Source organism: Camellia sinensis, chromosome 7 (genome assembly GCF_055761805.1).
Source record: "Camellia sinensis isolate YWXY chromosome 7, ASM5576180v1, whole genome shotgun sequence".
NCBI lineage: Eukaryota > Viridiplantae > Streptophyta > Magnoliopsida > Ericales > Theaceae > Camellia > Camellia sinensis.
In genome coordinates this window covers 56,567,156-56,593,946 of record NC_138967.1, presented here as the reverse complement: position 1 = coordinate 56,593,946, position 26,791 = coordinate 56,567,156, and the positions used below count along the sequence as shown (strand labels likewise).

At 34.9% G+C, this 26,791-nt stretch overlaps 1 protein-coding gene and 1 long non-coding RNA gene across 3 annotated transcripts; both read right to left on the bottom strand.

Annotated features, from left to right (window-relative positions):
* Window positions 1-1,265: 1,265 nt before the first annotated feature.
* On the bottom strand, window positions 1,266-5,804 carry LOC145795110 (uncharacterized). Of its 2 annotated transcripts, none has more exons than XR_014335347.1 (3): window positions 5,620-5,804; window positions 4,544-4,621; window positions 1,266-1,340 (listed from the first exon to the last, which is right to left on the bottom strand). It is a non-coding gene; the product is annotated as an uncharacterized LOC145795110 (long non-coding RNA). The 2 variants fall into 2 exon arrangements; XR_014335346.1 differs by having other exon boundaries at window positions 1,266-1,337; window positions 5,620-5,793.
* Window positions 5,805-10,847: 5,043 nt separating this feature from the next.
* On the bottom strand, window positions 10,848-25,823 carry LOC114269437 (monothiol glutaredoxin-S15, mitochondrial-like). The gene is made up of 5 exons (XM_082877065.1): window positions 25,693-25,823; window positions 25,444-25,543; window positions 24,102-24,168; window positions 11,263-11,341; window positions 10,848-11,191 (listed from the first exon to the last, which is right to left on the bottom strand). The coding sequence occupies exons 1-5, from the start codon at window positions 25,798-25,800 to the stop codon at window positions 11,138-11,140; spliced, it is 408 nt and encodes a 135-aa protein (XP_082733191.1). The 5' UTR covers window positions 25,801-25,823; the 3' UTR covers window positions 10,848-11,137.
* Between the last annotated feature and the right edge of the window lie 968 nt (window positions 25,824-26,791).

Genomic DNA, 26,791 nt, shown 5'->3' with positions numbered 1-26,791 from the left:
ACGGAGTACATCCCCTATCTCCTCCAAATACCTATCCGGTTTAGAGGTACATCCCCTATCTTCCCCTAAACCGCGGAGTACATCCCCTATCTCCTCCTCTACACATAACGAATATAAACACATTGGTTCTATATACAATCACGCAATACACACAATTAATGTACTCTATCAACCGTCAAGTTCCATGACACATTCCATTGATTAGTTTCCGTTTACCTAATCATCATGCATTGTCTACAACAATCTCGACTATCCTCCACCGATAGCCCAAAGCAGTTATTTCTAAAACAGAAAATAAATGCACAAATGGATATCCAATCAACATTTCATTTCCTCATTTCCCACCAATTAATTATCCCAATTAATTAAACAATGTAATTAGGCCATTTTTCATAATTACCATTTCAACCCTTAGGTCCCATTTTCATCAATGATTCAACAATCATTCCATTTTTCTATGCCAAACATGCATCTAGGTTTATTATGAATAAAACCCCAACTTTTGTAAAATTACACAAAAGCCCCAAACTTTCACAAAATTACCAAACCAAGCCCAACATCTCAAAATACCAAAATTTAAAGACAAAACCCATAGAGAGGAGTAGGATATCCCTACCTCGAAGTTTTAGCCCAAAAGGAGATGAAGACTCCAAGATCAACTTGCTCCAAATCCAAACTTTTTCAGATTAAATTGAAGCTCTCAACACCCTCTACCTTTTTAACAAAGGCCCTAGGCTAGATTCACACCCTAGGGAGATCAAACCTTAGAGAGAGTGCAAGTTTAGAGAGACAGAGTGTCGGATTAAGGGTTTGCTCAAAGAAAAGAAGTGAAAAAGTGATGTTTTAGACGCTGCTGTGCGCTGATATAAAACACGCTCGCTCGAGCGAAGGATTGGTCGCTCGAGCGACCAGACACAGAAAACTCTCGCTCGAGCCAAGAAGTTCTCGATCGAGCGAAGAAAAACCCAGACCGCTCGAGCCACGAAAAGCTCGCTCGAGCCAGAAACTACAACTCTCAGGTCCAGAACCAGGTGCAACACAACTCTCGCTCGAGCGACAAACTCCTCGCTCGAGGGAAGGACCAAAAATCTGGGCAGCAACACTAGGCTCCCAAGCACAACCAACCTGTAACAAACCTGCCCAACACATCCCATAACTCAAAATACAAAGTAAAGAGGATGCAAACTAGGAAATAAACAACTACCAACATCCACGGACACATGTCCGGATCACTGTACAACAAGGGTAAACCCGGGATCGCTATACTCCAAATATTATTGTTGTAGGGGTGATTCATGATCCACCAAGGTTGGCCTTGTGCATAAGCGCACAAATCACTGCTAAAAGCCCCAATTTTTTACTCATAAATAGAATAAAATTATCCTTTTAATCCTCATTCAAATGAGGGTCTCTATTCAAGTCCAACATCCAAAGAGCCATTTCATTTACATTTAGCAAGAAAAGAATGGAATCTAAAATTCAAGATATATAGATGAGTTTTTTTTTTGGAACAAATATATAGATGAGTTTCATAGTAATTTTTCACTGGATCTAGTTCATTTTTATTATGACTTTGGATTTTGTTTTTGGCTTCTTTTTTTTTTCTCGTTATAAACTAGATTTTGTTAAACTATAAAACAAGACCAGATTTTATGTTTTTGAGTTCTTATAATGATTTCTTTAAATCTAATGTACGGAAGCAAATTTTAGCATATAATTTAAGCAATTATATATACAAGTAAATTTTATGTGGATGTGAGTACTTGTTATTTACTCACAATTTTTTCATTTTTTTTTTTAATATGTATGAAGAATCCATCATAAAAGTTTGCTTACGAACCAAAAAGCTCATGCTGGCACTACTCATGTTGCATCCCACTCTTTTATCAAGTTGACATTTTGACATTAGTTGATCTCATTTTTCATATCAAGTAAATGGACAGAAGGTTCATACCATGTAACTCAACTTTTGGAAAACATTTGATGAATAATAAGTATTTTGAAAGTTGTGAGACCTTCATACAAAATCAAACTAAATCTAAATCAAATTAGTCTTATGTTCCAATCAAGTAGGATCGACTACATAAATCTTCTTTAATAGGGATTTTTGTGTTGATGTAGGTTACTTAACAATTAGTTGTATTCTCAGGTTACTTGGTAGATTAAATCAGTGAAAAGGAAGATTTTAAATTTAGCATTTTTTTACATCATTTTACTTAATTAGAGGGCCAAAATAATATGAATAATTAGTGTAACATTGAACTATAAGAACTTATCAAAGGATAGGTCCTAACGTAAGTTTGTTAACTCACATTAAAAACTGTTTGGGAGATTAAAAGCCTTTTTAAATTATCATCTATTGTCAGATGGCTTCACCCTTATATTTAAGATGCGCAAGGGTGTCAAAGGTGTGTTCAGCTGTTAGGTAATTTTAATTTTTTTTAATTTTAATTTTAATTTTATTTATTTTATTTTATTTTATTTAATTTTTTTTTGTCAATCTTCAAAACATCATCTTTCATTCTATGCATCCAATCTCTAAATTTGATATTTATGAAATTTATTTATCGAGATCAAACAAAGAAGATCCATATTGAATAAGAAATTATGTAAAAATAGAAATAAAAACTAAAACTGAGAAATTACTCAAAACTATGAAATTTCTCGATTCAAATTAAAACAGTGAAACTTTTCAATTGCAAAACATGAGAAATTTCTCAAAACTACTAAACTTCCTCCAATTCACAATTTTTCGCAGTTGACAAGAAAAAAAAGGGTCGAACACCACTCGATAAGTCTCCAGTATCTCATCCAATGCTTTGCTAACTTCATCCCATGAGTAAAGACTATTAGTTTGAGTTTGTTTAGCTTATCAAGAACCTGTGGCGGCACGTGTATGGGCTTTTCTTGGTGTTGCTCATGTAGGCTCTTGTATGGCGTTAGTGACGAAAACGACTGGATGGCAATATATGATATGCATCGATTACCTCAATTTGTTTAGGACATGATGGCAAAGGTATTCAATATGCTAGTTTACCTGAAAAACACAGTTCTCACGATATGCACATCATGACAACATAATGTGCTAGTTGTGCAGCAGACGATAAGCATCAGCAACTACCTCAATTGGTTTTAGGACAAGATGGGAAAGTTATTCAATGTGCTAGTTCATCATAACAACACAAATCTCGCAAACCTTGCAAGATTCCAATTACGATAGCCAACTAGCAAGGTTGTTAGTGACTAAGGGTTGTTTGGTGCAGGTTATCTAAGCTGCTTATATCGTTTGGTGCAACTTCTACTTACAACTTATGTCACAACTCAATCTCGGCAAGGCAACCCCCGCCAAGAGGGCACACTCCAATGCTATAATGCTTGTACACAATAATCACATGTTTAGTTCTTATATCACATCACCAATAGTGCATAGGACCCTTCGATTGGCCAACATATATGAGATGATCCGTTCAAAGACAAAAATATCATCATGTTACTAAGATAGTTCCCATGCACCACTACCCTCCATAATAAATCATACTATTCGTGAATCCATCAATATATCCAACTTCACAAGCAAATATTTACAATCAACCTACTTCATAAAACAAAGGATAAAACTACATACTACAGTGACCCTAAGCAAAACCTCGACTACCAGATGTTCACATTTAATCCTCCAGAAACTCTAATCTTCCAAGTTGAGACGAGCCACACAAAAGTCCAGAAATCCGGAAAAAAAAAAAATTAATTAAAAAAAAAATGAGCTAGAGCCCAATGAGTATACCAATCCCATGGAGTTATAAAGCTTGCTCCTTCCAATTAGGTTCAAAATAAGATAATAAATACAAGAGCTTAATTGGACTGAAATTTTTAAAAATTGAGAAAATTTTGCATAAACCGTTATCAAGATTTTTCCAAAGAATCTCATAATGCAGGAAAAATACATTTGAATAAGGAAAGTAAACAAAAATACAACTTTTCAATACCTTAAGATTTCATGTCCATCATAGGAACCACTACATAGCCTTAGGGTCGCGTTACCTCGCGACGTAGGTGGTGATGGTACCGTTACCCAAAACATAATCATAGGAACATAACTCATGTCATCGTAGCACTTCAATTCTCATTTCAATGTTTCGGTCCCTAGGACCCCTTATGTACAATGACCCTTATGGTCCTTAAAACATTTCGGTCCCCAGGACCCCAAAGCATTTCGGCCCTTGTGGCCCCAAAGGCTATATTCGGTTATATGATCAATAAAAATAAATACTCTCGCATGACGTTTCATTGTCATTTAATCATCATCATCATAAACTTTGAAGGACTCAACTTAAATAAATTCTCATAAAAAAAATTAGTGCTTCATTATACAAATGAAATCATATATTTATTTAAGCTTAACATTTGACCTCAATAAATTTATAGATTTTCTTCTTATACAAATATCATGATGAAATGTGTTACTTCCTTTAATTCAAAAAATATTTTCAAACTTTGTATTAAAGATAGAGATAAGGTAAATTTCCATGGTGTGTATACTCACCTCCAAAAATAACAAAAGCGTATATTTGAAACCCTACGAATTAATTCCCAAGAGGTGTAGAGACGCCTTCCTTCAACCCTAACAATTAGTAAATAGGATATAATATTAAGGAAAAACTTTCAATGAAAATTACAACATCTACAGAATTGATCCTAAATAAGACGTGCTATGGAATGACAAGCTAAAAAACTACTCCAACTTCTAGTCACCCAAACTAACAACTTACCCAATCTCCACAACACCCATCCTTTGTACATTTTTGAGTTATTAACCTTTTTAAATATCCAACCAATTTATATGCACAATACCACCATCAATTAAACAACAAAAGTCAAAAATCAACATTTTCATAAACCCAACAACTTAGGTAAAACCACTTCAATCATGAATAAAATTCCTCTAAAATCGTTTATTGAACATAGAGATACCCAATCCACCATTTATCAAATCAATTTCAACATATAAATTTCCTAACACCAAAATCACCAATTTTTGTATCACATTCAAACCTAGATTAACTCAAATCTCAATCTCCAAAACGACCATCAAATTGATCAGTAAACCAATAATTTCATGAATATAATAATTCCAACACTCTTCTTTCTTTATTTTATAAAACATAAATTTAAGCTATAAAGCCCTTTCAAAAATATTTACATGTAAGAAATTTAAATCAAGATCAAACTAATTTTTGATTCTCAAATATAACTTATAATTTATATTCAAATTTGTCCAAATTTAGATTTAATTTATTTTCTCCATATTAGACCCAAATTCAAATCCATAAGCCTTTTAAACATGAATTAAAATCTCAAACCCTTGAAATTTTATAATGCATGTTTAATTAAAGTATTAATCTTCTAGAGTTTGCCCATGCATGTAACAATGAGGCTTAATTTCATGCAAGATCACAACATTAAACCCAAAACAATTAATTTCCATAACCATGAACCTAACTTAATATCTTCATCTTTGTTTTCTAATTTCTTCCAAATTATATGAAATTGAATTCAAACTCATCATTAATTTCAAGTGTAATACATGAATTCTTCAAAAATCAAGATTGAAATCCCTACCTTTAATCTTTAATTGATAGCTTCTTGATGATCTTGCATTTTCCTTTCTTGAATTTCTTTCAAACCCACCAGCACAAAGCTTTCTCTCTCTCTCTCTCTCTCTCTAACTCACGGTTTTACCCAGCACAAAGAAAGGAAGAAGTTGCCTACTCTCTCTCCTTATATTCACACTTATACACATACACCCACAGCTTTCTCTGCACACACAGATTTCTCTGCACACCCACCTCCAAATACACCCTCAATTTTAGATTATTCTACAATTTAATGTATGATCAAAATTAATTTAATTAAGCAACAATTAGTCTTAATAAATCTTGATTAACACATAATTAAATCAATCATGACTAATCACAAATCCCACTTAATTTAATTGGTCTAATTTGAATTCCTTTAAAGCCCAATTAATTATATTTAAATTTATCAATCTGAGTCAGATTTTTAATCAAACTCCCAAAAGCTCCAAATATTAAATTAAATTTATTGTCATCATCAATTTTGATTTCTCAAATCATTAGGCCTTCAATTTCTGATCAGACTCTAAATTTCCGTCAATTAAATTACATATTCAAATTAGACACCCCATAAGTTAATTTAATTCGTAATAATAACAATTCTCAATCTTCATAATTTAATTAACTTAATTAACTCCAATTCGGACCTAATTAATCGAATCTCAATTTTACAAAACTGAATCGAATATTTAATTAAACTCCCAAATGGGTCCGTAATTAAAATTAAATTGATTCAACTTTTTAATTTCACTTCCTTAAGTCATTTGGACCCTTAATTTTTAATTTTAAAATAAATCTTTAATAGAATCATATATGAATCAGATTCCACAATTCTCATAAATCCTAAATTAAATTAGGATAACGACTAATTAAAATCTCAAATCTCCTTAATTAACCAAATAAAATATTATTCGTGGCGGGGTCATCACAACTTATAAGGTAGAAATAACTTGAATAAGCTAAAAAAAGTTGATTATCTAGAAGTTCGGAGAAGGGTGCTTTTGACTTTCTATTTTCTAATTATCAACTGTTAACTTATAATAAACTGTACCAAACAGGCCATAAGGAATTTAATAGGTGAGGGACTGCCTTTTGTCAACTTGGAATGAAGGGATCAAAACAAGGTAATACACAATATACCAATGAGTATTTTGGTCATTTGGTTACACTTGGGACTTCACAAAGCTAAAAACTTGAGGTGAAACTTAAGCCTCGTTTGGAAACTTAACTATTTTAGTTGACTTTTTAGCCATTTTTTAAGATTAAAAAAAAACATTGAGTTTGGAATGATTTGTAGATTTTTTTTTTTTGATAGTTGAATAGATGATTGTGAGAAAAAAAAGTGATTGATTGATGTGTAGGATGTAACATTTTGTCTAATTGACTATTTTAACTTTTTTTTTCTTGTATTGGCTATTTTAGCCAAAAAAGTTGTTCCGAAATAGGGCCTTAATGTTATATAAGTACATTATATAAGACCTTCCTTTAAAATCCCAAAAAAACACATTAAAAAATGTCAATATTCACAGTTGTGTTTTTCTCCTTTTAACCTCTCACAAGATGAGTTTGAATACCATTACTAGAAAAAAATAGTACCTATAAGATAAAGTGCGATACAGGCCATTCCATGTACCATATTGCTTTGTCATATAAAATGGCAACATTGGCGGCCAAAGGGTTGCAAGAGCAAGACAAGAAATCAATCAATCTACCACAAATTCCTTTATTTTAATAGATATCCTTTTTTTCCAACCTAGAATCAAATCTATGCCTTTATGTTGGGTGTCTTTTATTTATCCTAGTTATCAAACGAAGACGTGTCTTGTTGTCTGCATCTACTACTTCTACCACAAGAACACATTCTCCAGAGGGGGCCCTCTTCCTTAGGAGTCATTTCTATTAGCAATGGATTGCCTTCTTGAGATTGTTAGTAGTCTCGACATTCCTTTGCTTTACCAACACGATGTCGTCAAATAAAAGGAAATGTCTTTTCTTGCCATTCTCCATTCTCAAACTTCTTCTTGTGAGGGCCTGAGCCATGGAATTAGATAACAAAACTTTTCTTAGACATTGTTTTTCTTCTTCCTAAGCGTACGCCTCAAGGTGAGACAAAAGAGAAAAAACGGGAAGGCCTTCTTATTTTGAGGAGAGTACCAAGTAATAAAGAGCTTGCTAGTGAAGGTCTTAGAGCAAGGAGAATAGAACAATCAACAAAAGAGAAGAGAAGAGGTCCATGATCACAGATGTAAGAAGGTGAATCAGTAATCACTCATGCCACAACTAATGCTAATGAATCCTCCTACAATAACAAGGCAAGTTAAAAAGAAGAGATATTGATGAGTCAGAGTACTTCCCTGGTAGAGCAAGTAGAGCACTACCTAAACTAAACATTAGAGGTGTTTTTGCTCCATTCACTTCCGTTTCAAAGTTAAGGACAAGCACCCCTACAGACTAACTCCCAACTCATGGAGATGACTCCGCCTTACATCATCATCTAGAAGCTCAAACATGCCAACAGCATTTCGTTCATTTACGCAATATTTACTCGTTTACTTGTTAGCAACCTCTGTTCCACACCCTCGCTTTCAAGGAATCTAAGGAAAGAACGTAATAAGTGGTGAACAAAGTTTACTCACTCCTTAGAGGAAATAAAAATTACCTCTACCACCAAGAGAGGAAGTGAATAGTTGGCTCGACGAGGGAAGAGATGCGCCTACTTACTTTGCTAGAAAGTTAAGTGACTAGTTTACTGTTCAGAGGTAAAAAAATAAAAAAATAAAAATATAAAAAAAATGCTATAGAGGGCTTAAGTGCTAGCTAGTGTTACAGAGCTTGTTGGATGACGGCAGAGCGAGCAGACTAGACTAACTCTCACTTCTGTATTCCATTTTACAGAAGGCAAATGGCTGGCTTGTTTGTCTAGTCCCACATCTTCATCCTAAGCTCTTTTCATCCATACACAAGCATCCTCTTCTCTCTAACAAATAAGTCAACTACCCTATCTAATTAGCAAACCTAGAGTACATTAGTAGACTACTTTCTTTGTTAGATAATTGTACGGATAAAACTAAAATAAACCTTATCTCCCGGAAGTCTAGGTTGCTACTCTTCAAGTTAGAGAAGAACTTCCACAATTTGGGGACTGGCTTCCAGAGAATTCAGTCTCTTGGGCCAGGCTCTATTGAGCAGAGGATCACCTTTCTTTACTCGATGAGCAAGAAACAAGACACTTACACACTTAATTAGAGAGGTGAACCAGCATCAATTCTGAACCATAAACAAACCCTTACTTTTCATATGATTAGATTAGACCATAGTTAGATGAACCAAATTGATCCAAAACAGTCTGACTTGCATGTGTGTGATAGGGGCTTACTTTTGATAAACGAGTTAAAGATAGTGATGACTTGTCATCGCCTACTTGAAAGTCCTCACAAGTACCAGAAAGCTAGATGCTCTAGACTAAATTCATGAAAGAGCGAGCTCCGCTTTGAAAGGTCCTTTGAACTAAATACACAACCATAGCTCTCTTCTACCGCCAATACAAAAAGAGCCAACTTTACTGCTGAGTGCCTACAACGGGAGTATTAGACTTCAAAGCTTAAAAGAGCTTGACAGATGGATTCTTTTTTCCCAAGAGCTAAAGCACCCAAGCAACAAAAGGAATATTCTCTAAACCAATTGCGCTAGAAGTATAACTTCCTAAGAAATTGACATCTATCTTTTCCAAAAAAACAAAGTGGATTTCTTCACTAAGCAAAGCTACCCTCCCTAAGCTTTAAAAAATGGGACTAAACTAACAAACCTACCTCTTTCTAGAAGCGCTAGAACTTGAGTATTGAAACTGAACTACTAGCTTCCTTCGGTTCCTTCTCTAGTTTGGTTGCAGGTTCAACTCCATTGAAATCTTAACTTACAATCGTTCCTTCCTTCACTTACAAACCTAGAGGGCAAAATCATGATCCCATCCCTTCAACTATCAGTCCATTAACTAAGAAGGGGGCCCAGAACAAAAACATCACCATCTTCCCCAGAACCCTCTAGGTTGACACTTTTTAAAAGGGAAGTTGAATATTTGTTTTTCTTTGGCACCATTCCTGGTTCATACCAGGAGGTGTTCAGAAGTGTATAATCATTCTTGCACGATGCAGCCACAAAAGAAAAAAAGAAAAAAAAAATCCTATTTTTTAAGAAGAAACAAACTCTTTCTCATTTTATATTTTTTAAACATGCACCATCTTGAAAGTGAGGAGTTTGGCACGTTTGAAAACATATAGGCTGAATGCTAATTTTGTCACTGAAACCAAAGCCCAAGTAAGCCACCCGCCATTTTTTTTTTGACAAATAAAAAAGATTGCAATATTAAAAACTAAGAAGTTACATATTGGCGGTACTCAACACCCCTAACATCTTCAAATAATTGGAATGAAATACAACCCAGAATAATAGAAAAAACAGTGAAGGACCATTTTGGTTAAAACCTTCTATTGATAATATGCTGGCACACTTGTTTCCCTCATGATTGTTGTCCATAGACTATGACAATTTTTTGAGAGAATGATGCCAACCACAGACATATTCCAAATCCAGTTTGTTTTAAAAAAAATTAAATTAAATTAACAAACAAAAAGTCTAATTCCAAAACCCTCACACATCACAAAATTAGGTTCACCTAGATGAATCATGTTCCTCAAATCCAAACTATGAATCAGCTTTAACGTGTTACGAAAGAGCAAGAGTGAACCACAATATTTTATCTGCTCAGGACACACATCAATTTTGTGCTGTAACATTGTCAAACTTGACCCTCATATATGAAACTAGGTCACAATTTGACTAGACAAACCCTTCATCTGGTAAATCAAAATCTACTTAAAATGAAGTTTCTAGACCTCAAAACATTGAAGGAACCATCGCGACTTAAGCAACCAGGCTAGTTTCCATAACACCTGCAGAAAGAGGACTGTCTTACTAATACCCATACAATACAAGCTTACTACAAAATGTATTTAGGAGGCACCTACCAACTTGCAAGAGTAAAGCACAAAATTGAAGACAAAAAAAGGAAATAATTTGGAGGGAAATAAAATAAAAAGAACAAGAACTGAGGAGCCTCAAAATACATGCATGGTGTCTTTATATGCTTGAATAGACAAGTTGATATGATTGTTGCTATTGTCTCACCATAAGATTGCAATATGAACTCTGATACAATGTTGAATTATTGGTCATCAACTCATCTAAAAGCTTAGAGAGAGGGCTAACTTACTTTATCCTCAATGGTCCAATTATTCACAAAGTTTTCTACACAGACTCACATTCAAAATTTTGGTAGCCAAGAACATTAAACATCAAAGGAATGGGATCCGTACTTTAACTAAACATTATTGGATCAAGTCAACCAACATTCAAAGCTGAACATGCTTATATCTCATAATTCTTCATCATCAAAGACAACTATATTCCTTGGTGACTTTACATGTTCAGTAATGATAAACTTACTCTTAATTCTCCTGGTTGGCTGCAATATCTTTAAGCATTTCCTTCAACTCGCCAGTCTACATGACAAACCAAACCATTAAAGCAATGTATAATAGGCTAAAGAATAACAATTTTGGTATGCGAATACCTGGTGCATGTTGAGAATGATGTCTGATCTCCTAACAAACTCCCCCTTGATGAATATCTGTGGAAACGTGGGCCAGTTGCTGCAATGAAAGACCATGGGACAAATTGAAACAATTACAAACTAGACATTTGTTTATCAACATTTTGGACCCAAATGGTTGCTAAGTAAAGACCAACAACAACTCCACTTGAAAATGTTGTTTCTCAGTAATTTGCATCAATTAACCAGGAGTCATGGCAACTGAGCTTAATAGCTTATTCTCACAAATGATCCCAACAACATGTACGACGGGCAAACAGGCAACCTTGTCGATATATATATGACGCAACCCACATCCCGAAAAATTTAATCAAGACTTGGCTACATATGTAAAACAACAAATGAAGTACCATTAAAAAAAGAAGGGCAAATTATAAGGACCTTCCCTAACTATTTCCCAAATAACAACATGCCCAATGGTATGGAGAAATGAGACTGGCATCCCCTAATGCGCCTCAAAAGTTAACTCCATTAATAGAAAATGTGAAGTGATAAAAATGCCCTCTCTACGGGTGTAATTTTGGCCTGGCCTGAGTCAGCCCGCCGTCAAGCCTGTTAAGCACCCGAAAAAAATCGGGTCAAGCCACATGTGCAAAATCTGGACCTAGTGGGTAATTGGGCCTGAGGAGGGCTTGATTTTTTTTAGTTTTTTTTTAAATAAAAAATACCTTAAAAATTAAGTTAGGCGTCGCACGGGCCGGGCCTCAGATTGGGCCAATGGGCCTTGGGCTAGGCCGGGCCAAAAAACCCATGGCCCATGCCCTAGCGCGAGGGGATATGGGCAGGCCTGGTCGGGCCTCGGGCCGACAAGCCATTTTTACAGCCTACCTCTCTCCATCTTTCTCACCTTCCTCCACCACACTCCTCTACCCTCTCCTCTACCCTACCTCATCCTCCAATTCCCCCTATAACAATCCAACACCGACCATTACCACCACACACAAAGAACAACAAAACCAAAAATCAATACAATACACAACAAAATCAAAACAATACACAACATAATCAGGCTAAAAAAAAAACTCTACCCTTGATTCATCAAACACCCTCTCCGTCCGCCCTAAATTAAGGGGATTTTTGGTGAAAAGCCCCTCCCATTGGGCCTATTTTGTGTGAAGCCCACGGAATTAAACAATGACTCCAAAAGCCCCTCAATTAAAAAAATGTCATGAATTGACTGAAATGTCCTTCCATATAAGTGGGGAAATATGAAACAATTAACAGTAAAAATTTACTATCAATCAAAGTAAAATTTTACTATCACTATCAAAGTAAAATTTTACTGTCACCACAAGTCCAAAAGTCAATTTGTGTTGATAAAATTTTACTGTGGTTTAGTGTAACATTGTACTATATTTTAGAGTTAATTTTTACTATTAGGTTTTCCAAAGATTGACATCTCATACAGTGTGTCACCAACACAACTTGAGACATGATTGTAAAAGTAAAATTTTACTCTGCATAAAAGTAAAATTTTACTCTAAAATAAGAATAAAATGTTACTCTCTGAATCTAAGAGTAAAATGTTACACCCTGAATTTAAAAATAAAATTTTACTCTGAATAAGAGTAAAATGTTCCACTCTGAAACTAAAAGTAAAATTTTACTCTGTATAAAAGTAAAATTTTACTCTGAAAAACTAGTAAAATGTTAGACTCTGCACAAAAGTAAAATTTTACTCTGCATAAAAGTAAAATTTTACTCTGAAAAACGAGTAAAATATTAGACTCTGAATCTAAAAGTAAAATGTTACTCTGCACAAAAGTAAAAAAGCGGAGGCAGTGTTTGTGGCGGCTGAAGTGTTTGGCAATGACCACCTCTTGACAGTAAAATTTTACTATCATTCTAACACCAGAGTAAAATTTTACTCTAATTCTCTCAAACAAAAAACAGAGCAATAGAACCAAAGTAAAATTTTACTCTCATTATCTGAAACAAAAAATATAGAATTTTACACTGGTTCTGTCAAATGAAATCAGATCAAAAACAACAAAAATAAATCATAAAAAAAAATACAAAACAAATTAATCAACAAATCAAGATATCTAATTGAGAAGAAAAATTTCTAAAACTCGATCAACAATCACAAATCTCAATGAAACTCTCATTTAATTGTGAGTGTTGATCGTCGGCGGCGAGATCATCTATTGTTGACCAAGTGAGAGATCTTTGGCTGCGAGATCTTTAGATTTGGAGATCGTCTTCATCGATTTCGTTCCTGATTTCGTTCATGCAAGATCTTCAACTCAGATTTCAAATGTTTCAAATGTATGATATGTATATATAGAAGGGCAATATTGTGAAGAAAAAAAAATAGGAATTATAAAATGTCCTTATTAAGGTAGGCATTTCCTACTCAGGGGCTTTTTGAAAGAAAATTGATTGGGTTATCCTTTACCCTAATAAAAAGGCCCAAAAGGGAGGTTTCACCAAAAATCCCTAAATTAAGCCCCTAACAAAAAAAAAAAAAAAAAAACAACTCATAAATCAATCAAGGAAAAAAAAAACACAAATCAAACATGTTCAGTTGATAAAGGAATGGGGGGCTTTGGAGTTGGAAGGTGTTGGATCATGGCACTCTATGAAGCATGGGTACGGGTATAGGTATGAGTAAAAAAATATTTAACCTACAATTAAAAATATTTGTAAAAAAATATTTAATTTTAATTTAGAGTAATGCAAAAATTAATTAAATAGTTTAATTTGTTAAGATTTAACCTACAATTAACATTTAATGCCAAAAGTAAAGGTATAAATCAAAATTAAATGTCAATATATTAAATAACTTACAAACCAAAAACATGCTAAGTATAAAACTAAAAATAAAAAAGAAGCCTAGTGAAAGGAGTTTCATCTCTGTAGTAGAAGAAAATATTGTTTCAACTGAGGTATGGTGCGGCTTGGGTATATAATAGGTACGTGTAGGTACACCAAAAATTAAGAAGAAAAAATGTGGATACGTGTTTCGTGTACTCGGTATGTATGCAGAAGTATCATATGAGGTACCATACGCCGAAAACTACCCGGTACGGGTACGACATATTTTTCAAAGTACCCATGCTTCATAGATGGCACTGGAGTTGGGGTCGCAGCTGGGATTGTACTGGAGGCGGCATTGGAGGGCCATAGAAGGAAATGTGGTTTGACGTGGAGGCCAGTGGTGATCATCATTGACATGAACCTAGAGCCAAGCTATATATCTCTTGTTTGTGTCTGGGCGAGAAGGTTGGGTGGCAAGCAGGTTGAGGTGAGAGGTTGGTGGCGGCACAATGGAATTGAGGGAAGGAAAGGTATGGTCTTTGGGGAGCTGAGGCAATGGCATGAGGGGAGGGATCGTTGGGGGTAGTGGGGTGGGGTGGGAGGCGGTCGTGGCATGGTGAGTGGTGGCGAAGTCTAAGAGGGGAAAGGGCAACACAAAGAGAAGGAGAATGGATAGGGGAAAAGAGTAAGAGTGAATAAAGGTAAACTAGTAAAGGTTAAAGAGTTGACCCATTTCTTGAAGGGTAAAAATAGAAAATTTAATCCAAAAATTATCGACACCGTAATATTCCATCCATCTCTCTTTCTTGACACCTAACAGTGAGGCACTCAATGATATGCGTACTCAAATGTTAGGGGAGTCAGTGTCATTGTCCTATGCTAATGGGATCAGCTATCTATGAAGCAGTGACACTTCAAAATAAGTGTTGTAGTCGTGTCCATTTTTTTTAGGGTACACAACAGGGGTGCATGTAAACACGGTGAGAGACATGTTAGACATGATGGGACACGATTCGGGACATGACAAGTCTTATTTTAATTTTTCAAAGCTAATTTCTAGGGTCATGTTATAACATTTGGAAACAAAATGATTGGTTTTTAAAAAAATATAAAAATCATATGAAATCATCGGCAATGTAACACACATATAAAACACATTTGTGAAGTGGAGAAACAACCTTCTATCAATCCTTGGAGCCTAATGGAACACAGATTTAGGGATTGTTTGGACAGTGCTACATTAGTATACTTTTTGAATTTTTATGAAAAAATATGAAATGTGGATTGGGGTTGAAGTGATGTAGTAGAGAGGTGATGTGATCCAAATAAGAGGTGATGTGACTCAAATAAGATAATTGTTTAACACATGCCAAACAAAGCCTTAGTCTCTGGTTAATTAAAATTTAGTTTTTTTTTTAATATTAAATTAGTGTTGGTTTTTATTAATTTTAGTTGTTTATGAATGTAATATTTACATACATAGCAAATAAAATATTTTTTTTTTACATATCCCCCCACAATATCCATGTCTTGAATTTTTTGAAATTATTGTGTCCCATGGCCTGTGTCCGTACTTCCGAGGCAGTTGTAGTTTGGGCAATTGTTAGGGAAGGTCCGTGTAATTTTCCCAAAAGATAAACATATACCTTCATCAATAAGGCAACAAGGAAAATTACTATAAAAGTAAACTGTTCAAACGGAAATAAATTTGATAAATGAAAAACTGCCTGAACCCACTAACTTTTGAAAATATTCTGGCATGGCCATGTATCCTTTAGCCACTGTTGGATGGAGCATTCAATTAGATAAATTGTAACCTCACTTGAAATAACTGCTATTCAAATACATCATTAGGAAATTCATTTTAAGATCCACACCATGTTAATTTTAGAATAAATATACTCTATTTTTATGATATCATGTTCTTAAAACAAGTTCTCTGCCTACTTTCCATTTTTTTTTTTTTTTTTAACATTGATCTCCTGAGGTGTCTACGGGGGAGGTCCATGTAATTTGCCCAAAAGATAAGGAAACAACAAGAAACATTAAGTCTCACATTAAAAAATTATTCACAAACATCAGCTACTTTTATTGCAAGGGGGCAATTGAAAAGATGTAATCTATGCACTAGCTCAGTTCTTGCAATTAAGTTCTCTGCCTACTTTCTTTTTTTTTTCCTTTGTTTTTTTTACGTGGATCCCCTAAGGTATCTATAGGGGATGTCCTTGTAATTATCAGATCCCTCAGGAAAGGTCCATGTAATTTGCCCAAAAGATAAGGAAACAACAAGAAACATCAAGTCTCACATTAAAAAATTATTCACAAACATCAGCTACTTTTATTGCAAGGAGGCAATTGAAAAGATGTAATCAAGCAAACAAAATGAAAAACAGAACACGCAGTCATACACCTTGAAAAACTTATACAATTTTACAACCATTGCCCCTGATGCAAACTCATATCTCCCAATAAACAATAATGTCAATTATTACAGTAATTTGAGTTCATCCTGTATTATTAAGAATTGCCAATAGGAGAGTGCTTTCACTACTAAAAATCGAACTTTTTGCGACGGTCTCAAACGTCGTAAAAGGTCTATATATCATCGCAAAAGACTTTTTGCGACGGAGCAACGATGGAAAATGGGGGGTGGCGGAAAGGGGCGTGACAAAAAGTATTTGTGACGGTTACAAACCGTCGTATTCTTGTAGCGACGGCTAATCAATAGTTTTTGCGACGGCTTTGCCTGACACAAAAAAAGGGGAAAAAATGGCATTTTTAGTGACGATGTTGATTGCCGTCGCAAAAAACCTTTTTTAGCAACGGTATTTGCCGTCGCAAAAGGTATTATTAGCGACGGTCTAAAATGTCGCCAAAAAAGTAGAATTAAGTTAATACCGTATTGGCAACAGTTTAAGCCGTCGCAAAAGATTTATTTGCGATAGTTGAAACCGTCGCAAAATATTAGAACTAATATGTATATGCGACAGGTTAACCCGTCGCTAATAAAATATAACGAAATGGGAATTACATTAGCGACGGTTTATTATTGTCGCAATAAAATTATTTTTTATAAAATCATATTTTATTAAATATTTCCTATACAAATTATAATATTTTTCAAAATACATCCACATCCACATCCAAATTCACATTCAAAAAATCATATACCAAGAATAATATATGTACCTTGTAACAATTGTCAATCAAATATTATTTACAAAAATATATAAAATAACCTCTAACAATACTAATAATTTTTGAAATTCAAGAACTCAAATTTTTAGTATCGACATTAGAAATAAAAAAATAAAAAACTAAAACAGATATAATGTAGCTTGTTTTGATATCAATAGTAAGCTCTCATATCGATATGCGAAGATATTACATACTCAAAAGGTTTGCATCTGCAAAAAGAAACAAAAAGAAAAAAAAAATCATCATTTACAACATAATTATTTTCAAGCTTACAGAAAATGTAAAACATTTGATATTTTTTTCAAATAAATAAATAAATAAATAAGATTGTAAACTCTAATATTGATATGCGAAGATATCATCACGTACTCAAAAGGGTTGCACCTGCAAAAAAAAAAAAAAAAAAACCAAAAAAAAAATCATTTACAATATAATTAATTTCAAGTTTACAGAAAATGTAAAACATTTGATATTTACTTCAATAAATAAATAAATAAGATTGTAACATATACATGAATCGAGCGCCACACAATGTATCTTCCCACAGCTTCTCCAACTGTCCTTAGACATCAAGATGTTGTTTCCAAAGCAGCGTTCGGCTTGTTCACTTTTAAAACAAAAACTTTGCAAAATCCAGGGCCAATTCGAACTCCATCAATTTCACACAATGGATCAACACTAATAAGAAGTCCCTTCGCCGATTGGACTCTTGGTATTACAGAACTCCCCAAAGAAACTTTAATTACATCCTACAATGATGATAATACTATTAAAAATAGGCAATGATTGTACACATTGAGCTATAATCTATAACAACAATTGAATAAACACAAAAAATTTAGTAAAGAAAAAATTTTGATCGAGTTCCGTCTTCTCCTACAAGTCATGTGTGCCAAGTATGTTGCACGTGTCAAGTTTCGTTGACATCCGAACCCGTTTGAGCATTTTAGTGTGCCAACCAGTTTAGAGTTATTAAGTAACAACTTTTCATTAACGGAAATTAGGCTTTAGATTCAAAACCGGGAATCGATTTCGAGTTCCGTCTTATCCTACAAGTCATGTGTGGCTAGTATGTTGTGCGTGTGAAGTTTCGTTGACATCCGAATCCGTTTGAGCATTTTAGTGTGTCAACCGGTTTAGAGTTAATAAGTAACAAATTTTCATAAACGAAAATTAGGCTCCAGATTCAAAACCGGGAATCGGTTTCGAGTTCTGTCTTATCCTACAAGTCATGTGTGCCTAGTATGTTGTGCGTGTCAAGTTTCGTTGACATCCGAGCTCGTTTGAGCATTTTAGTGTGTCAATCGGTTTGAAAAAGAGTTATTAAGTAACAAGTTTTCATTAACGGAAATTAGGCTCTAGATTGAAAACCAGGAATCGGTTTCGAGTTCCGTCTTATCCTATAAGTCATGTGTGCCTAGTATGTTGTGCGTGTCAACTTTCGTTGACATCCGAACCCGTTTGAGCATTTTAGTGTGTCAACCGGTTTGAAAAAGAGTCATTAAGTAACAAGTTTTCATCAACAGAAATTAGGCTCTAGATTCAAAACCGGGAATTGGTTTTGAGGTCCGTCTTATTTTACAAGTCATGTGTGCTAGTATGTTGTGCATGTCAAGTTTCGTTGACATCTGAACCCGTTTGAGCATTTTAGTGTGTCAACCGGTTTGAAAAAGAGTCATTAAGTAACAAGTTTTCATTAACAGAAATTAGGCTCTAGATTCAAAACCGGGAATCGGTTTCGAGTTCCGTCTTCTCCTACAATTCATGTGTGCCTAGTATGTTGTGCGTTACATCCGAACCCGTTTGAGCATTTTAGCGCGTCATCCGGTTAGAAAAAGAGTTATTAAGTAATAAGTTTTCATTAACGGAAATTAGGCTCTAGATTCAAAACCGGGAATCGGTTTCGACTCCCGTCTTATGCTACAAGTCATGTGTGGCTAGTATGTTGTGTGTGTCAAGTTTTGTTGACATCCGAACCTGTTTGAGCATTTTAGTGTGTCAACCGGTTTGAAAAAGAGTTATTAAGTAACAAGTTTTCATTAATGAAAATTAGGCTATAGATTAAAAATCGGGAATCGGTTTCGAGTCTCGTCTTCTTCTACAAGTCATGTGTGACTAGTCTGCTGTGCGTGTCAAGTTTTGTTGACATCCGAACATGTTTGAGCATTTTAGTGTGTCAACTAGTTTGAAAAAGAGTTATTAAGTAACAAGTTTTCATAAATGGAAATTAGGCTCTAGATTCAAAACCGAGAATCGGTTTCGAGATTCGTCTTATCCTACAAGTCATGTGTGGCTAGTATGTTGTGCGTGTCAAGTTTCGTTGACATCCGAACCCGTTTGAGCATTTTAGTGTGTCAACCAGTTTAGAGTTATTAAGTAACAAGTTTTCATAAACGAAAATTAGGCTCTAGATTCAAAATCGGGAATCGGTTTCGAGGTTCGTCTTATCCTACAAGTCACGTGTACCTAGTATGTTGTGCGTGTGAAGTTTCGTTGACATCCGAACCCGTTTGCGCATTTTAGTGTGTCAACCAGTTTGAAAAAGAGTTATTAAGTAACAAGTTTTCATTAACGGAAATTAGGCTCTAGATTGAAAACCGAGAATCGGTTTCGAGTTTCGTCTTATCGTACAAGTCATGTGTGCCTAGTATGTTGTGCGTGTCAAGTTTCGTTGACATCCGAACCTGTTTGAGCATTCTAGTGTGTCAACCGGTTTGAAAAAGAGTCATTAAGTAACAAGTTTTCAATAACGAAAATTAGGCTCTAGATTCAAAACCGGGAATCGGTTTCGAGTCCCGTCTTCTCCTACAAGTCATGTGTGCCTAGTATGTTGTGCGTGTCATGTTTCGTTTACATTCGAACCCGTTTGAGCATTTTAGCGCGTCATCCTGTTTGAAAAAGAGTTATTAAGTAATAAGTTATCATTAACGGAAATTAGGCTCTAGATTCAAAACTGGGAATCGGTTTCGACTCCCGTCTTATGCTACAAGTCATGCGTGGCGAGTATGTTGTGTGTGTCAAGTTTCGTTGACATCCGAACCTGTTTGAGCATTTTAGTGTGTCAACCGGTTTGAAAAAGAGTTATTAAGTAACAAGTTTTCGCTAACAGAAATTAGGCTCTAGATTAAAAACCGGGAATCGGTTTCGAGTTTCGTCTTATCCTACAAGTCATGTGTGGCTAATATGTTGTGTGTGTCAAGTTTCGTTGACATCTGAACCCATTTGGGCATTTTAATGTAGCAACCGGTTTGAAAAAGAGTTATTAAGTAACAAGTTTTCATTAACGGAAAATTAAGCTCTAGATTCAAAACCAGGAATCGGTTTCGAGTCCCGTCTTATCCTACAAGTCATGTGTGCCTAGTATGTTGTGCATGTCAAGTTCCGTTGACATCCGAACCCATTTGAACAATTTAGTGTGCCATCCAGTTTGAAAAATAGTTATTAACTAACTCAGTTGGGCTTGAGCAGACAACCTCGGGTTGAAAATAGGCTTGGGTATCTCTTGGCACACCTCGAACTGGACTTGGACAACTAAGTAACCCTTAGTTGCTTCTATTTACAAAAAACTCTGGTAGCCTACTAACTAATATACATTTTCCTACAATAGGAAATTTTACCACAGAACGTATTTTAGATCACTCATATAAAAAACTATAACCAATAAACCTCTCTACAAGAGGTCTTCGGATGCTCTACAATTTCCAGGCTAGAAAGGCCAAGAGGAGATGGAAGGATGAACATCCACATGTATTCATGAGCACGATTAAACAATTTGGTAACTCCTTAGAAGGCACACTACCTAATTGCAAAAAATAAATGGATTAGAAATTTAAAAGCATACAAACAATGGTAATCCACTTTAGATGGGACAGTGTGTGGTACTATAGAAACTGAGGTTTGTAAAATAGCAATCCATCCAATAAAAGAATAAGCATCAGCAATAGCGTCAAAAAGATAGGTTAAACAGTGTCACTTCAATAGTTGTAACAAGTCAAGAAACCATTTATCCACTAATAACGCATAGTTGAAGATTATTTTAGATGAATACACAGACCAGGAACGAAAGTACAGTAAGTTTAAAGAATTGAACCAGTATTTAATATCATACAGCCAAAAATTATGAGTCACATTTTGAGTGAAAAATATGGACAGTTCAAGGCTTTCATACAGTTCATTTAGGTATGAAAAAAGGATTGCTCCTTGACTGTTATTTATAGACATCCTTTCAAAGGGGATGGGAAAATAAATAAATAAAACACTAATAAATATCCTTGCATGAGGTTTCTCAATAAAAAATAATGCTTACGATTCCTCAAATAAGATATATAAATATATCAACTTCAAGTGAATTTCCTACACCTGAGCAGAAGAGTACTCTAAGCACATCTAGGCAAACCATTTCACATGGAGATGGCTCACATGGCCAGGGACGAGAGCAGGGGAGGGGGTGGGGAGTGAAGGCATATAGAGGCTTCCAAGGTTGGAAGCGCCTATGGGAGCGTACCCATTTAACTATATGCATTTTGCATTAACTAAATTTAGCATCATGTCTAAAAATGCTTTTTGGTGGAATTCAAACTTCCTAGTTTTGTACAAATACCATATCAGACTCTCGTACAACATATACACGCAAAAATACAGACCATAAACCATTCAAATTACTTAGTTTATACTTCAACTAAACATGTTATCAAGTCACCAAAACTAATCTTGCTTGCGCATGGATCATTGGTCAAAGATCATAATTCATCAAAAACTACCCATCGTAACCATGAATTATGATCCTCTCCATTCCAAAGTTGTAATAGAAGATCTCTATTACTTGTAATGATTTAAAATAGTGATAAATTCTCATAATTATTTCACAATCCTTAGATAATATAATGAAAATCTTCCATTACAACCATATAATAAAGAGGACGTCAGTCTCATATCCACAACGGTATGAGTTAGGCATCTCCAACCCTTACCCAAATATTGACTAAAACTTAAATTTGAGTAAAAAGCCATTAAAATCTCCTCCATTAATTTACTCAAACCTATATCAAATTGAGTTTTACTCAAATCAAGGGAGACTCATTTCATTTACTCAAATTTCTATCCAATCACAACTTGAAGCATGAGTGCATCTACCCAGATTTTCCAAATTCTCCTTTACTCCAACTACTAGCATCTCAAATTTAAGTTTATCCATTGGAGTGTTTCATATCAAATGAAACTTTTTACTCTTGATTTTCTACTCAATTTGAGTAAAAAGAATGAGTAAGGGTTGGAGATGGCAGTAAGCATTTGAAGTAGAACTAGCATCCATGTCAACTAATAACCAACATGTAATCTCCTATGAAAAGGTATAGTGTTCGGAGCACTGTCGCTGATGTGAAAAAGCTCGAGAAAATCATGGAATTGGCCGTGAATGTCGCAGCACACGGTGACCGAACACTTCACTGGTGATGGAAAACTAGGGTTTCATAGAGGGAAATCAATTTTTTTTTTTTCATTTTTTACGTTAGTGCCCTTACACTCTTTTATATTTATGTTTGGTACTACAATTTTTAGTAATTCCTCTGTTCCCCTCCTTATTACACTCTCTTTCAATTTCACACTTATCTCTAGTTCTTCTCTTGTGGTTAAATTTCACACACCCTCGTTAGGGTATATTTCATATTTTTGTAGTTTGATACAAAATTCACTTTAGTATATATTGTTTCAATTTGAACACTATTAACCCTACTTTTAATTTATATATGCATTATCTATCTATTCTCATTCAAATAGTAGTTTTTCTTGTACCACAAAACAAAAAACAATATATTAACTCTGCCAAAATGAAAATAAATCTAAGTCAATGAGTAAATTATCTATCTATTCTCATTCACACATCCAATTTTCGCACAAATCAAACACACATCAACACAAAATCAATTTTCGCACAAATCAAACACACACACACCAACACAAATTCTTGAACTGTTTTATTCTTAATGAAAAGAGTTTCAATGAATTGATGAGCAGGGAAAAACAGACGATAGAAGGCCAGAGGAGAGCAGAGGAAAGCAAAGGAAGGCTATACCTGGATGCCGGAGGGAGAACCAGAGTGACGCTGTTGTTGCCGTTGCAAGAGAGACGATGCTGCAGACGCTGTTGTTGCCACTGCAAGAGAGACATAACGACGACTGGGTGAGAGGGAGGGTCTGCGTGAGCAAGAGCGAGAGAAAAGAAGATGGTTACCTAGACGCTGCTGTTGCCGCTGCAACAGAGATAGAGTGACGACTGGGTGAGAGGAAGGGTGAGAGCAGTGAGACTACGTGAGATTAGGTGAGATTAGGGTAGAGTATCGAAGGGAGAGAGCAGTGAGATAGAGGAAGGGTTTTTTGTTTTTTTTTATCCCAATAGATTACAGAGAATTTGGAGATATCAAGAAAGAGGGAGGGTGGAAGAGGATTTTGGCGCGAATTTTGGAATAACTATTTGCAATGATATTAAGGCCCATCGCAAGTGAATGAGGAAAAAAAAATTTGCGACGGATTGCCAAAAGAGCGTTGCAAAAAAAAAAAAAATTTAAACCAGAAAAATTTTGTGACGTTTAACGTACCGTCGCATATAACCTTACTTTTTGCCACAGGTTTAGTTTTTCCGTCGCAACAAAAATAATTGCGCGACGTCATTAAGTGCCATCGCAAAAACCCATTTTTTGCGACAACACTTAAACTGTCGCAAATAGTTCTGTGTCAAATGCTCTTTTCTCTAGTAGTGTTTATATCTGAGAAGCGGGCTCTTGCTGCTCTCTAGATGTGTAACAATGCTAAATGGATGTTCTAGAATGATATCAAGTACTACGTTACCTGAATGACTTGACAACATTCTTAAGCTCAGGGTCTTCCAATATGTTTCTAGCACTCAAAGGAACATCTGAAAAAAGCATATCAACAGTAAGAATGCCACAAACAACTTAACGTAGTCAAGTCGGCAAGGTGCAAGGCCCAACTGAAAGTTCAAGAAGTACGACACTAAATAAAATTCGAGCTACAAAATTAGCTCCAGTCTGCTCCTCTTTCAGAGCTTCCATTGTCTCATCTTCTTGTACTCTCCTAAGACAACTTAAGCCAACTACATGGTCATCTCTCACAACTATTCATTTTTCATAAAAAAAAAAAAAAAAAACCAAAAACAAAAACAAAAATGCTCTTTAATATGTCATTTTGACAAAGTTGACTAAACAACCAAATGCAAGTTTTGGGTGGAGGTATATCAAGAAGCACGGACACTTCTAAACAGGTGGTGTACACCGACACGACAATGACACTAGTCAGACACATCCAAATATGTCTAACTATTTTTAAATTTTTTCAAAACTTGGACACGATTCAGACACTTGTAAAACACATGTCTATTGTTTAAACACACATAAAACACATGTCTATTGTTTAAACACACATAAAACACATTACAAGTTTGAATAAAATAACTTGGAATCGAACAATAATAATAATAAAAAACAAAGTAAATTCATACCTATTCTCATCTTTTTTAGACTTTGAAAACTATTATCTCTGAATTGATTATTCACACATATGACATATACTAATGGTTTATTCTTATATATGCCATACAATAAATATATAAAACTATATATTTTGCGTGTGTCCCCCACGTGATGTGTCCTTTATTTTTTTGAAAATTTTTGTAGTAGTGTGTCGATGTTGTGACCGTTTCGTGCCACATGCCCATTTCTATACTTCTTAGAAGGTATGTGTTCAAGTGTTAAATTTATCTAATATTCATATCCAAGGACACCAGGACAAGGCTAGAGGTCATATTTATAAAATATTTCTTTTATTTGTTATGATAAAATGAAGTTTACAAACTAACATACAACATTTTATGCATATAAAGGGAGTATTGTGCATAGTAAACCTGACTACTTATCCATACTTAATGGGTGCATCTCTAAATAAGCATGTTGGTCACACATCATAGACAGTATACCCTTACTCAAGTGCTCAGTGTCTAACACAGATACTTCAAAAATTTAGAAGAGGCCACCTACCATGCCAAATAGTCACATGTAGATCACATAAAAAAGCATAAATTATTCAAGCTCACATAAATATATAGTTGCTCAGGCCTCAACTGAACCAGGAAATGTATGAATATTGTTGTAAAACGAAGCAACAGAACACGTACTATATTCTTTCAACACTCTCACTGCTAATGAGCCGAATCCGCACCGAGGAAGATCAGGCACTTCTTTCATGTAAATCATCATAGGGTTGTCATTGACATCCTGCCATAGAAGCCAAAAGCTATCAATAACAAAAGACTAAAAAACAAGACTAAAACTTTAATCTGGATAATTAGAGAGAGAGAGAGAGAGAGAAAAAAAAACGTAAGACTCAATATATAATGTGAAAGGTATAGATGACTACTGTCAACCTGCTCAACAATGTCCTTCAAAGAAAGGTCAGGATTCTGAAGCTTATTAGTGGGCATGAAGTCCTCATGTGTGTCAGGATAATTTGGCACTGTAGTTGAGTATCGCATCCCATGGTGGTTAAAGGATCCAGCTGCCTACCAACAATTAAAGCAAAAATATTAGCAATATCATTTCTTTGATCAATCATTAAGAATGATTTGTTCTAAACATGAGAACAGACCACACACTTGCTGCTTAAAATTTCAAGAAAGCCTTTTTTTGGTCAATTTTTCTGAGTGTAGTTTAACAATTAAAGCAATTTTTTTTTTGCAGTTTATGTTTAAGATCCAAGAAATCTAGAACCAGATGGTTTTGAACATCTTAAAAACTAGGTGGTTTCTTTGCTGTAGGAAGAGTGCATGGAACAGAGTCTCTTCCCAAGTCCAAAATTAATGTGCAGCAGCAGCAGAGTGCTACAGTCCTAATGCAAAAAATTAACATCATGTGATTGATAAGTTGGTAAAAATATGTAAGATACGATTTTAAGGTTTGTATGGGGTGACTAAAGGGTAAGGGTAAGAAATGAAAGGAAATGATTTTGGTGCCTGTTTTGGGTGATGTGTACAGTACCATACTAAATTTGGACTCTTTTGTGTGCAATATTTGTAGAATGATAAAGGGCAGACTTGAGGTGGTTTGAAGGGTTTATTGATATAAAATAAAGTTCAATCAAGATTTAGAAAGAAGGTTCAATCAGATCTGGTTAAGGGGGTATTAGATGCTAAAAGTGTAAAAAGATTTAAGAAAAATGAGTAGGCACCACACCTAGATACCAGATCGCAATTTGCATCACATGATCACATAATACCAAAAGAGTTACAAAAACTTCCACAAAATTCTCCGAAGCGCATTCTCCATTGAATAGGAGAATTCCTTAGGAGCTGAAGGTCGTACGTCTCTACAAGTTTTGTTTTATGTATATGAGTGAGTTGTGTTTTATTATTATCTATGTCCGCCATGCTTGCTAGCGTCCATAAATCTATTAAGAGTTCCTAATCGGAACCGAATTCTCTTAGGCCTTATTTGATTAACATGATTAATAGTAAAATGATTAATAAT

Coding starts and splice junctions, on each gene's coding strand:
- LOC114269437 (XM_082877065.1), bottom strand. CDS start 25,800: ATGCGATACTCAACTACAGTGCCAAATTATCCTGACACACATGAGGAC. Junction 24,169..25,443: donor GAGAGTGTTGAAAGAATATA/GTACGTGTTCTG, acceptor TGCTTTTTTCAG/ATGTTCCTTTGAGTGCTAGA. Junction 11,342..24,101: donor AATGTTGTCAAGTCATTCAG/GTAACGTAGTAC, acceptor CTTTCATTGCAG/CAACTGGCCCACGTTTCCAC.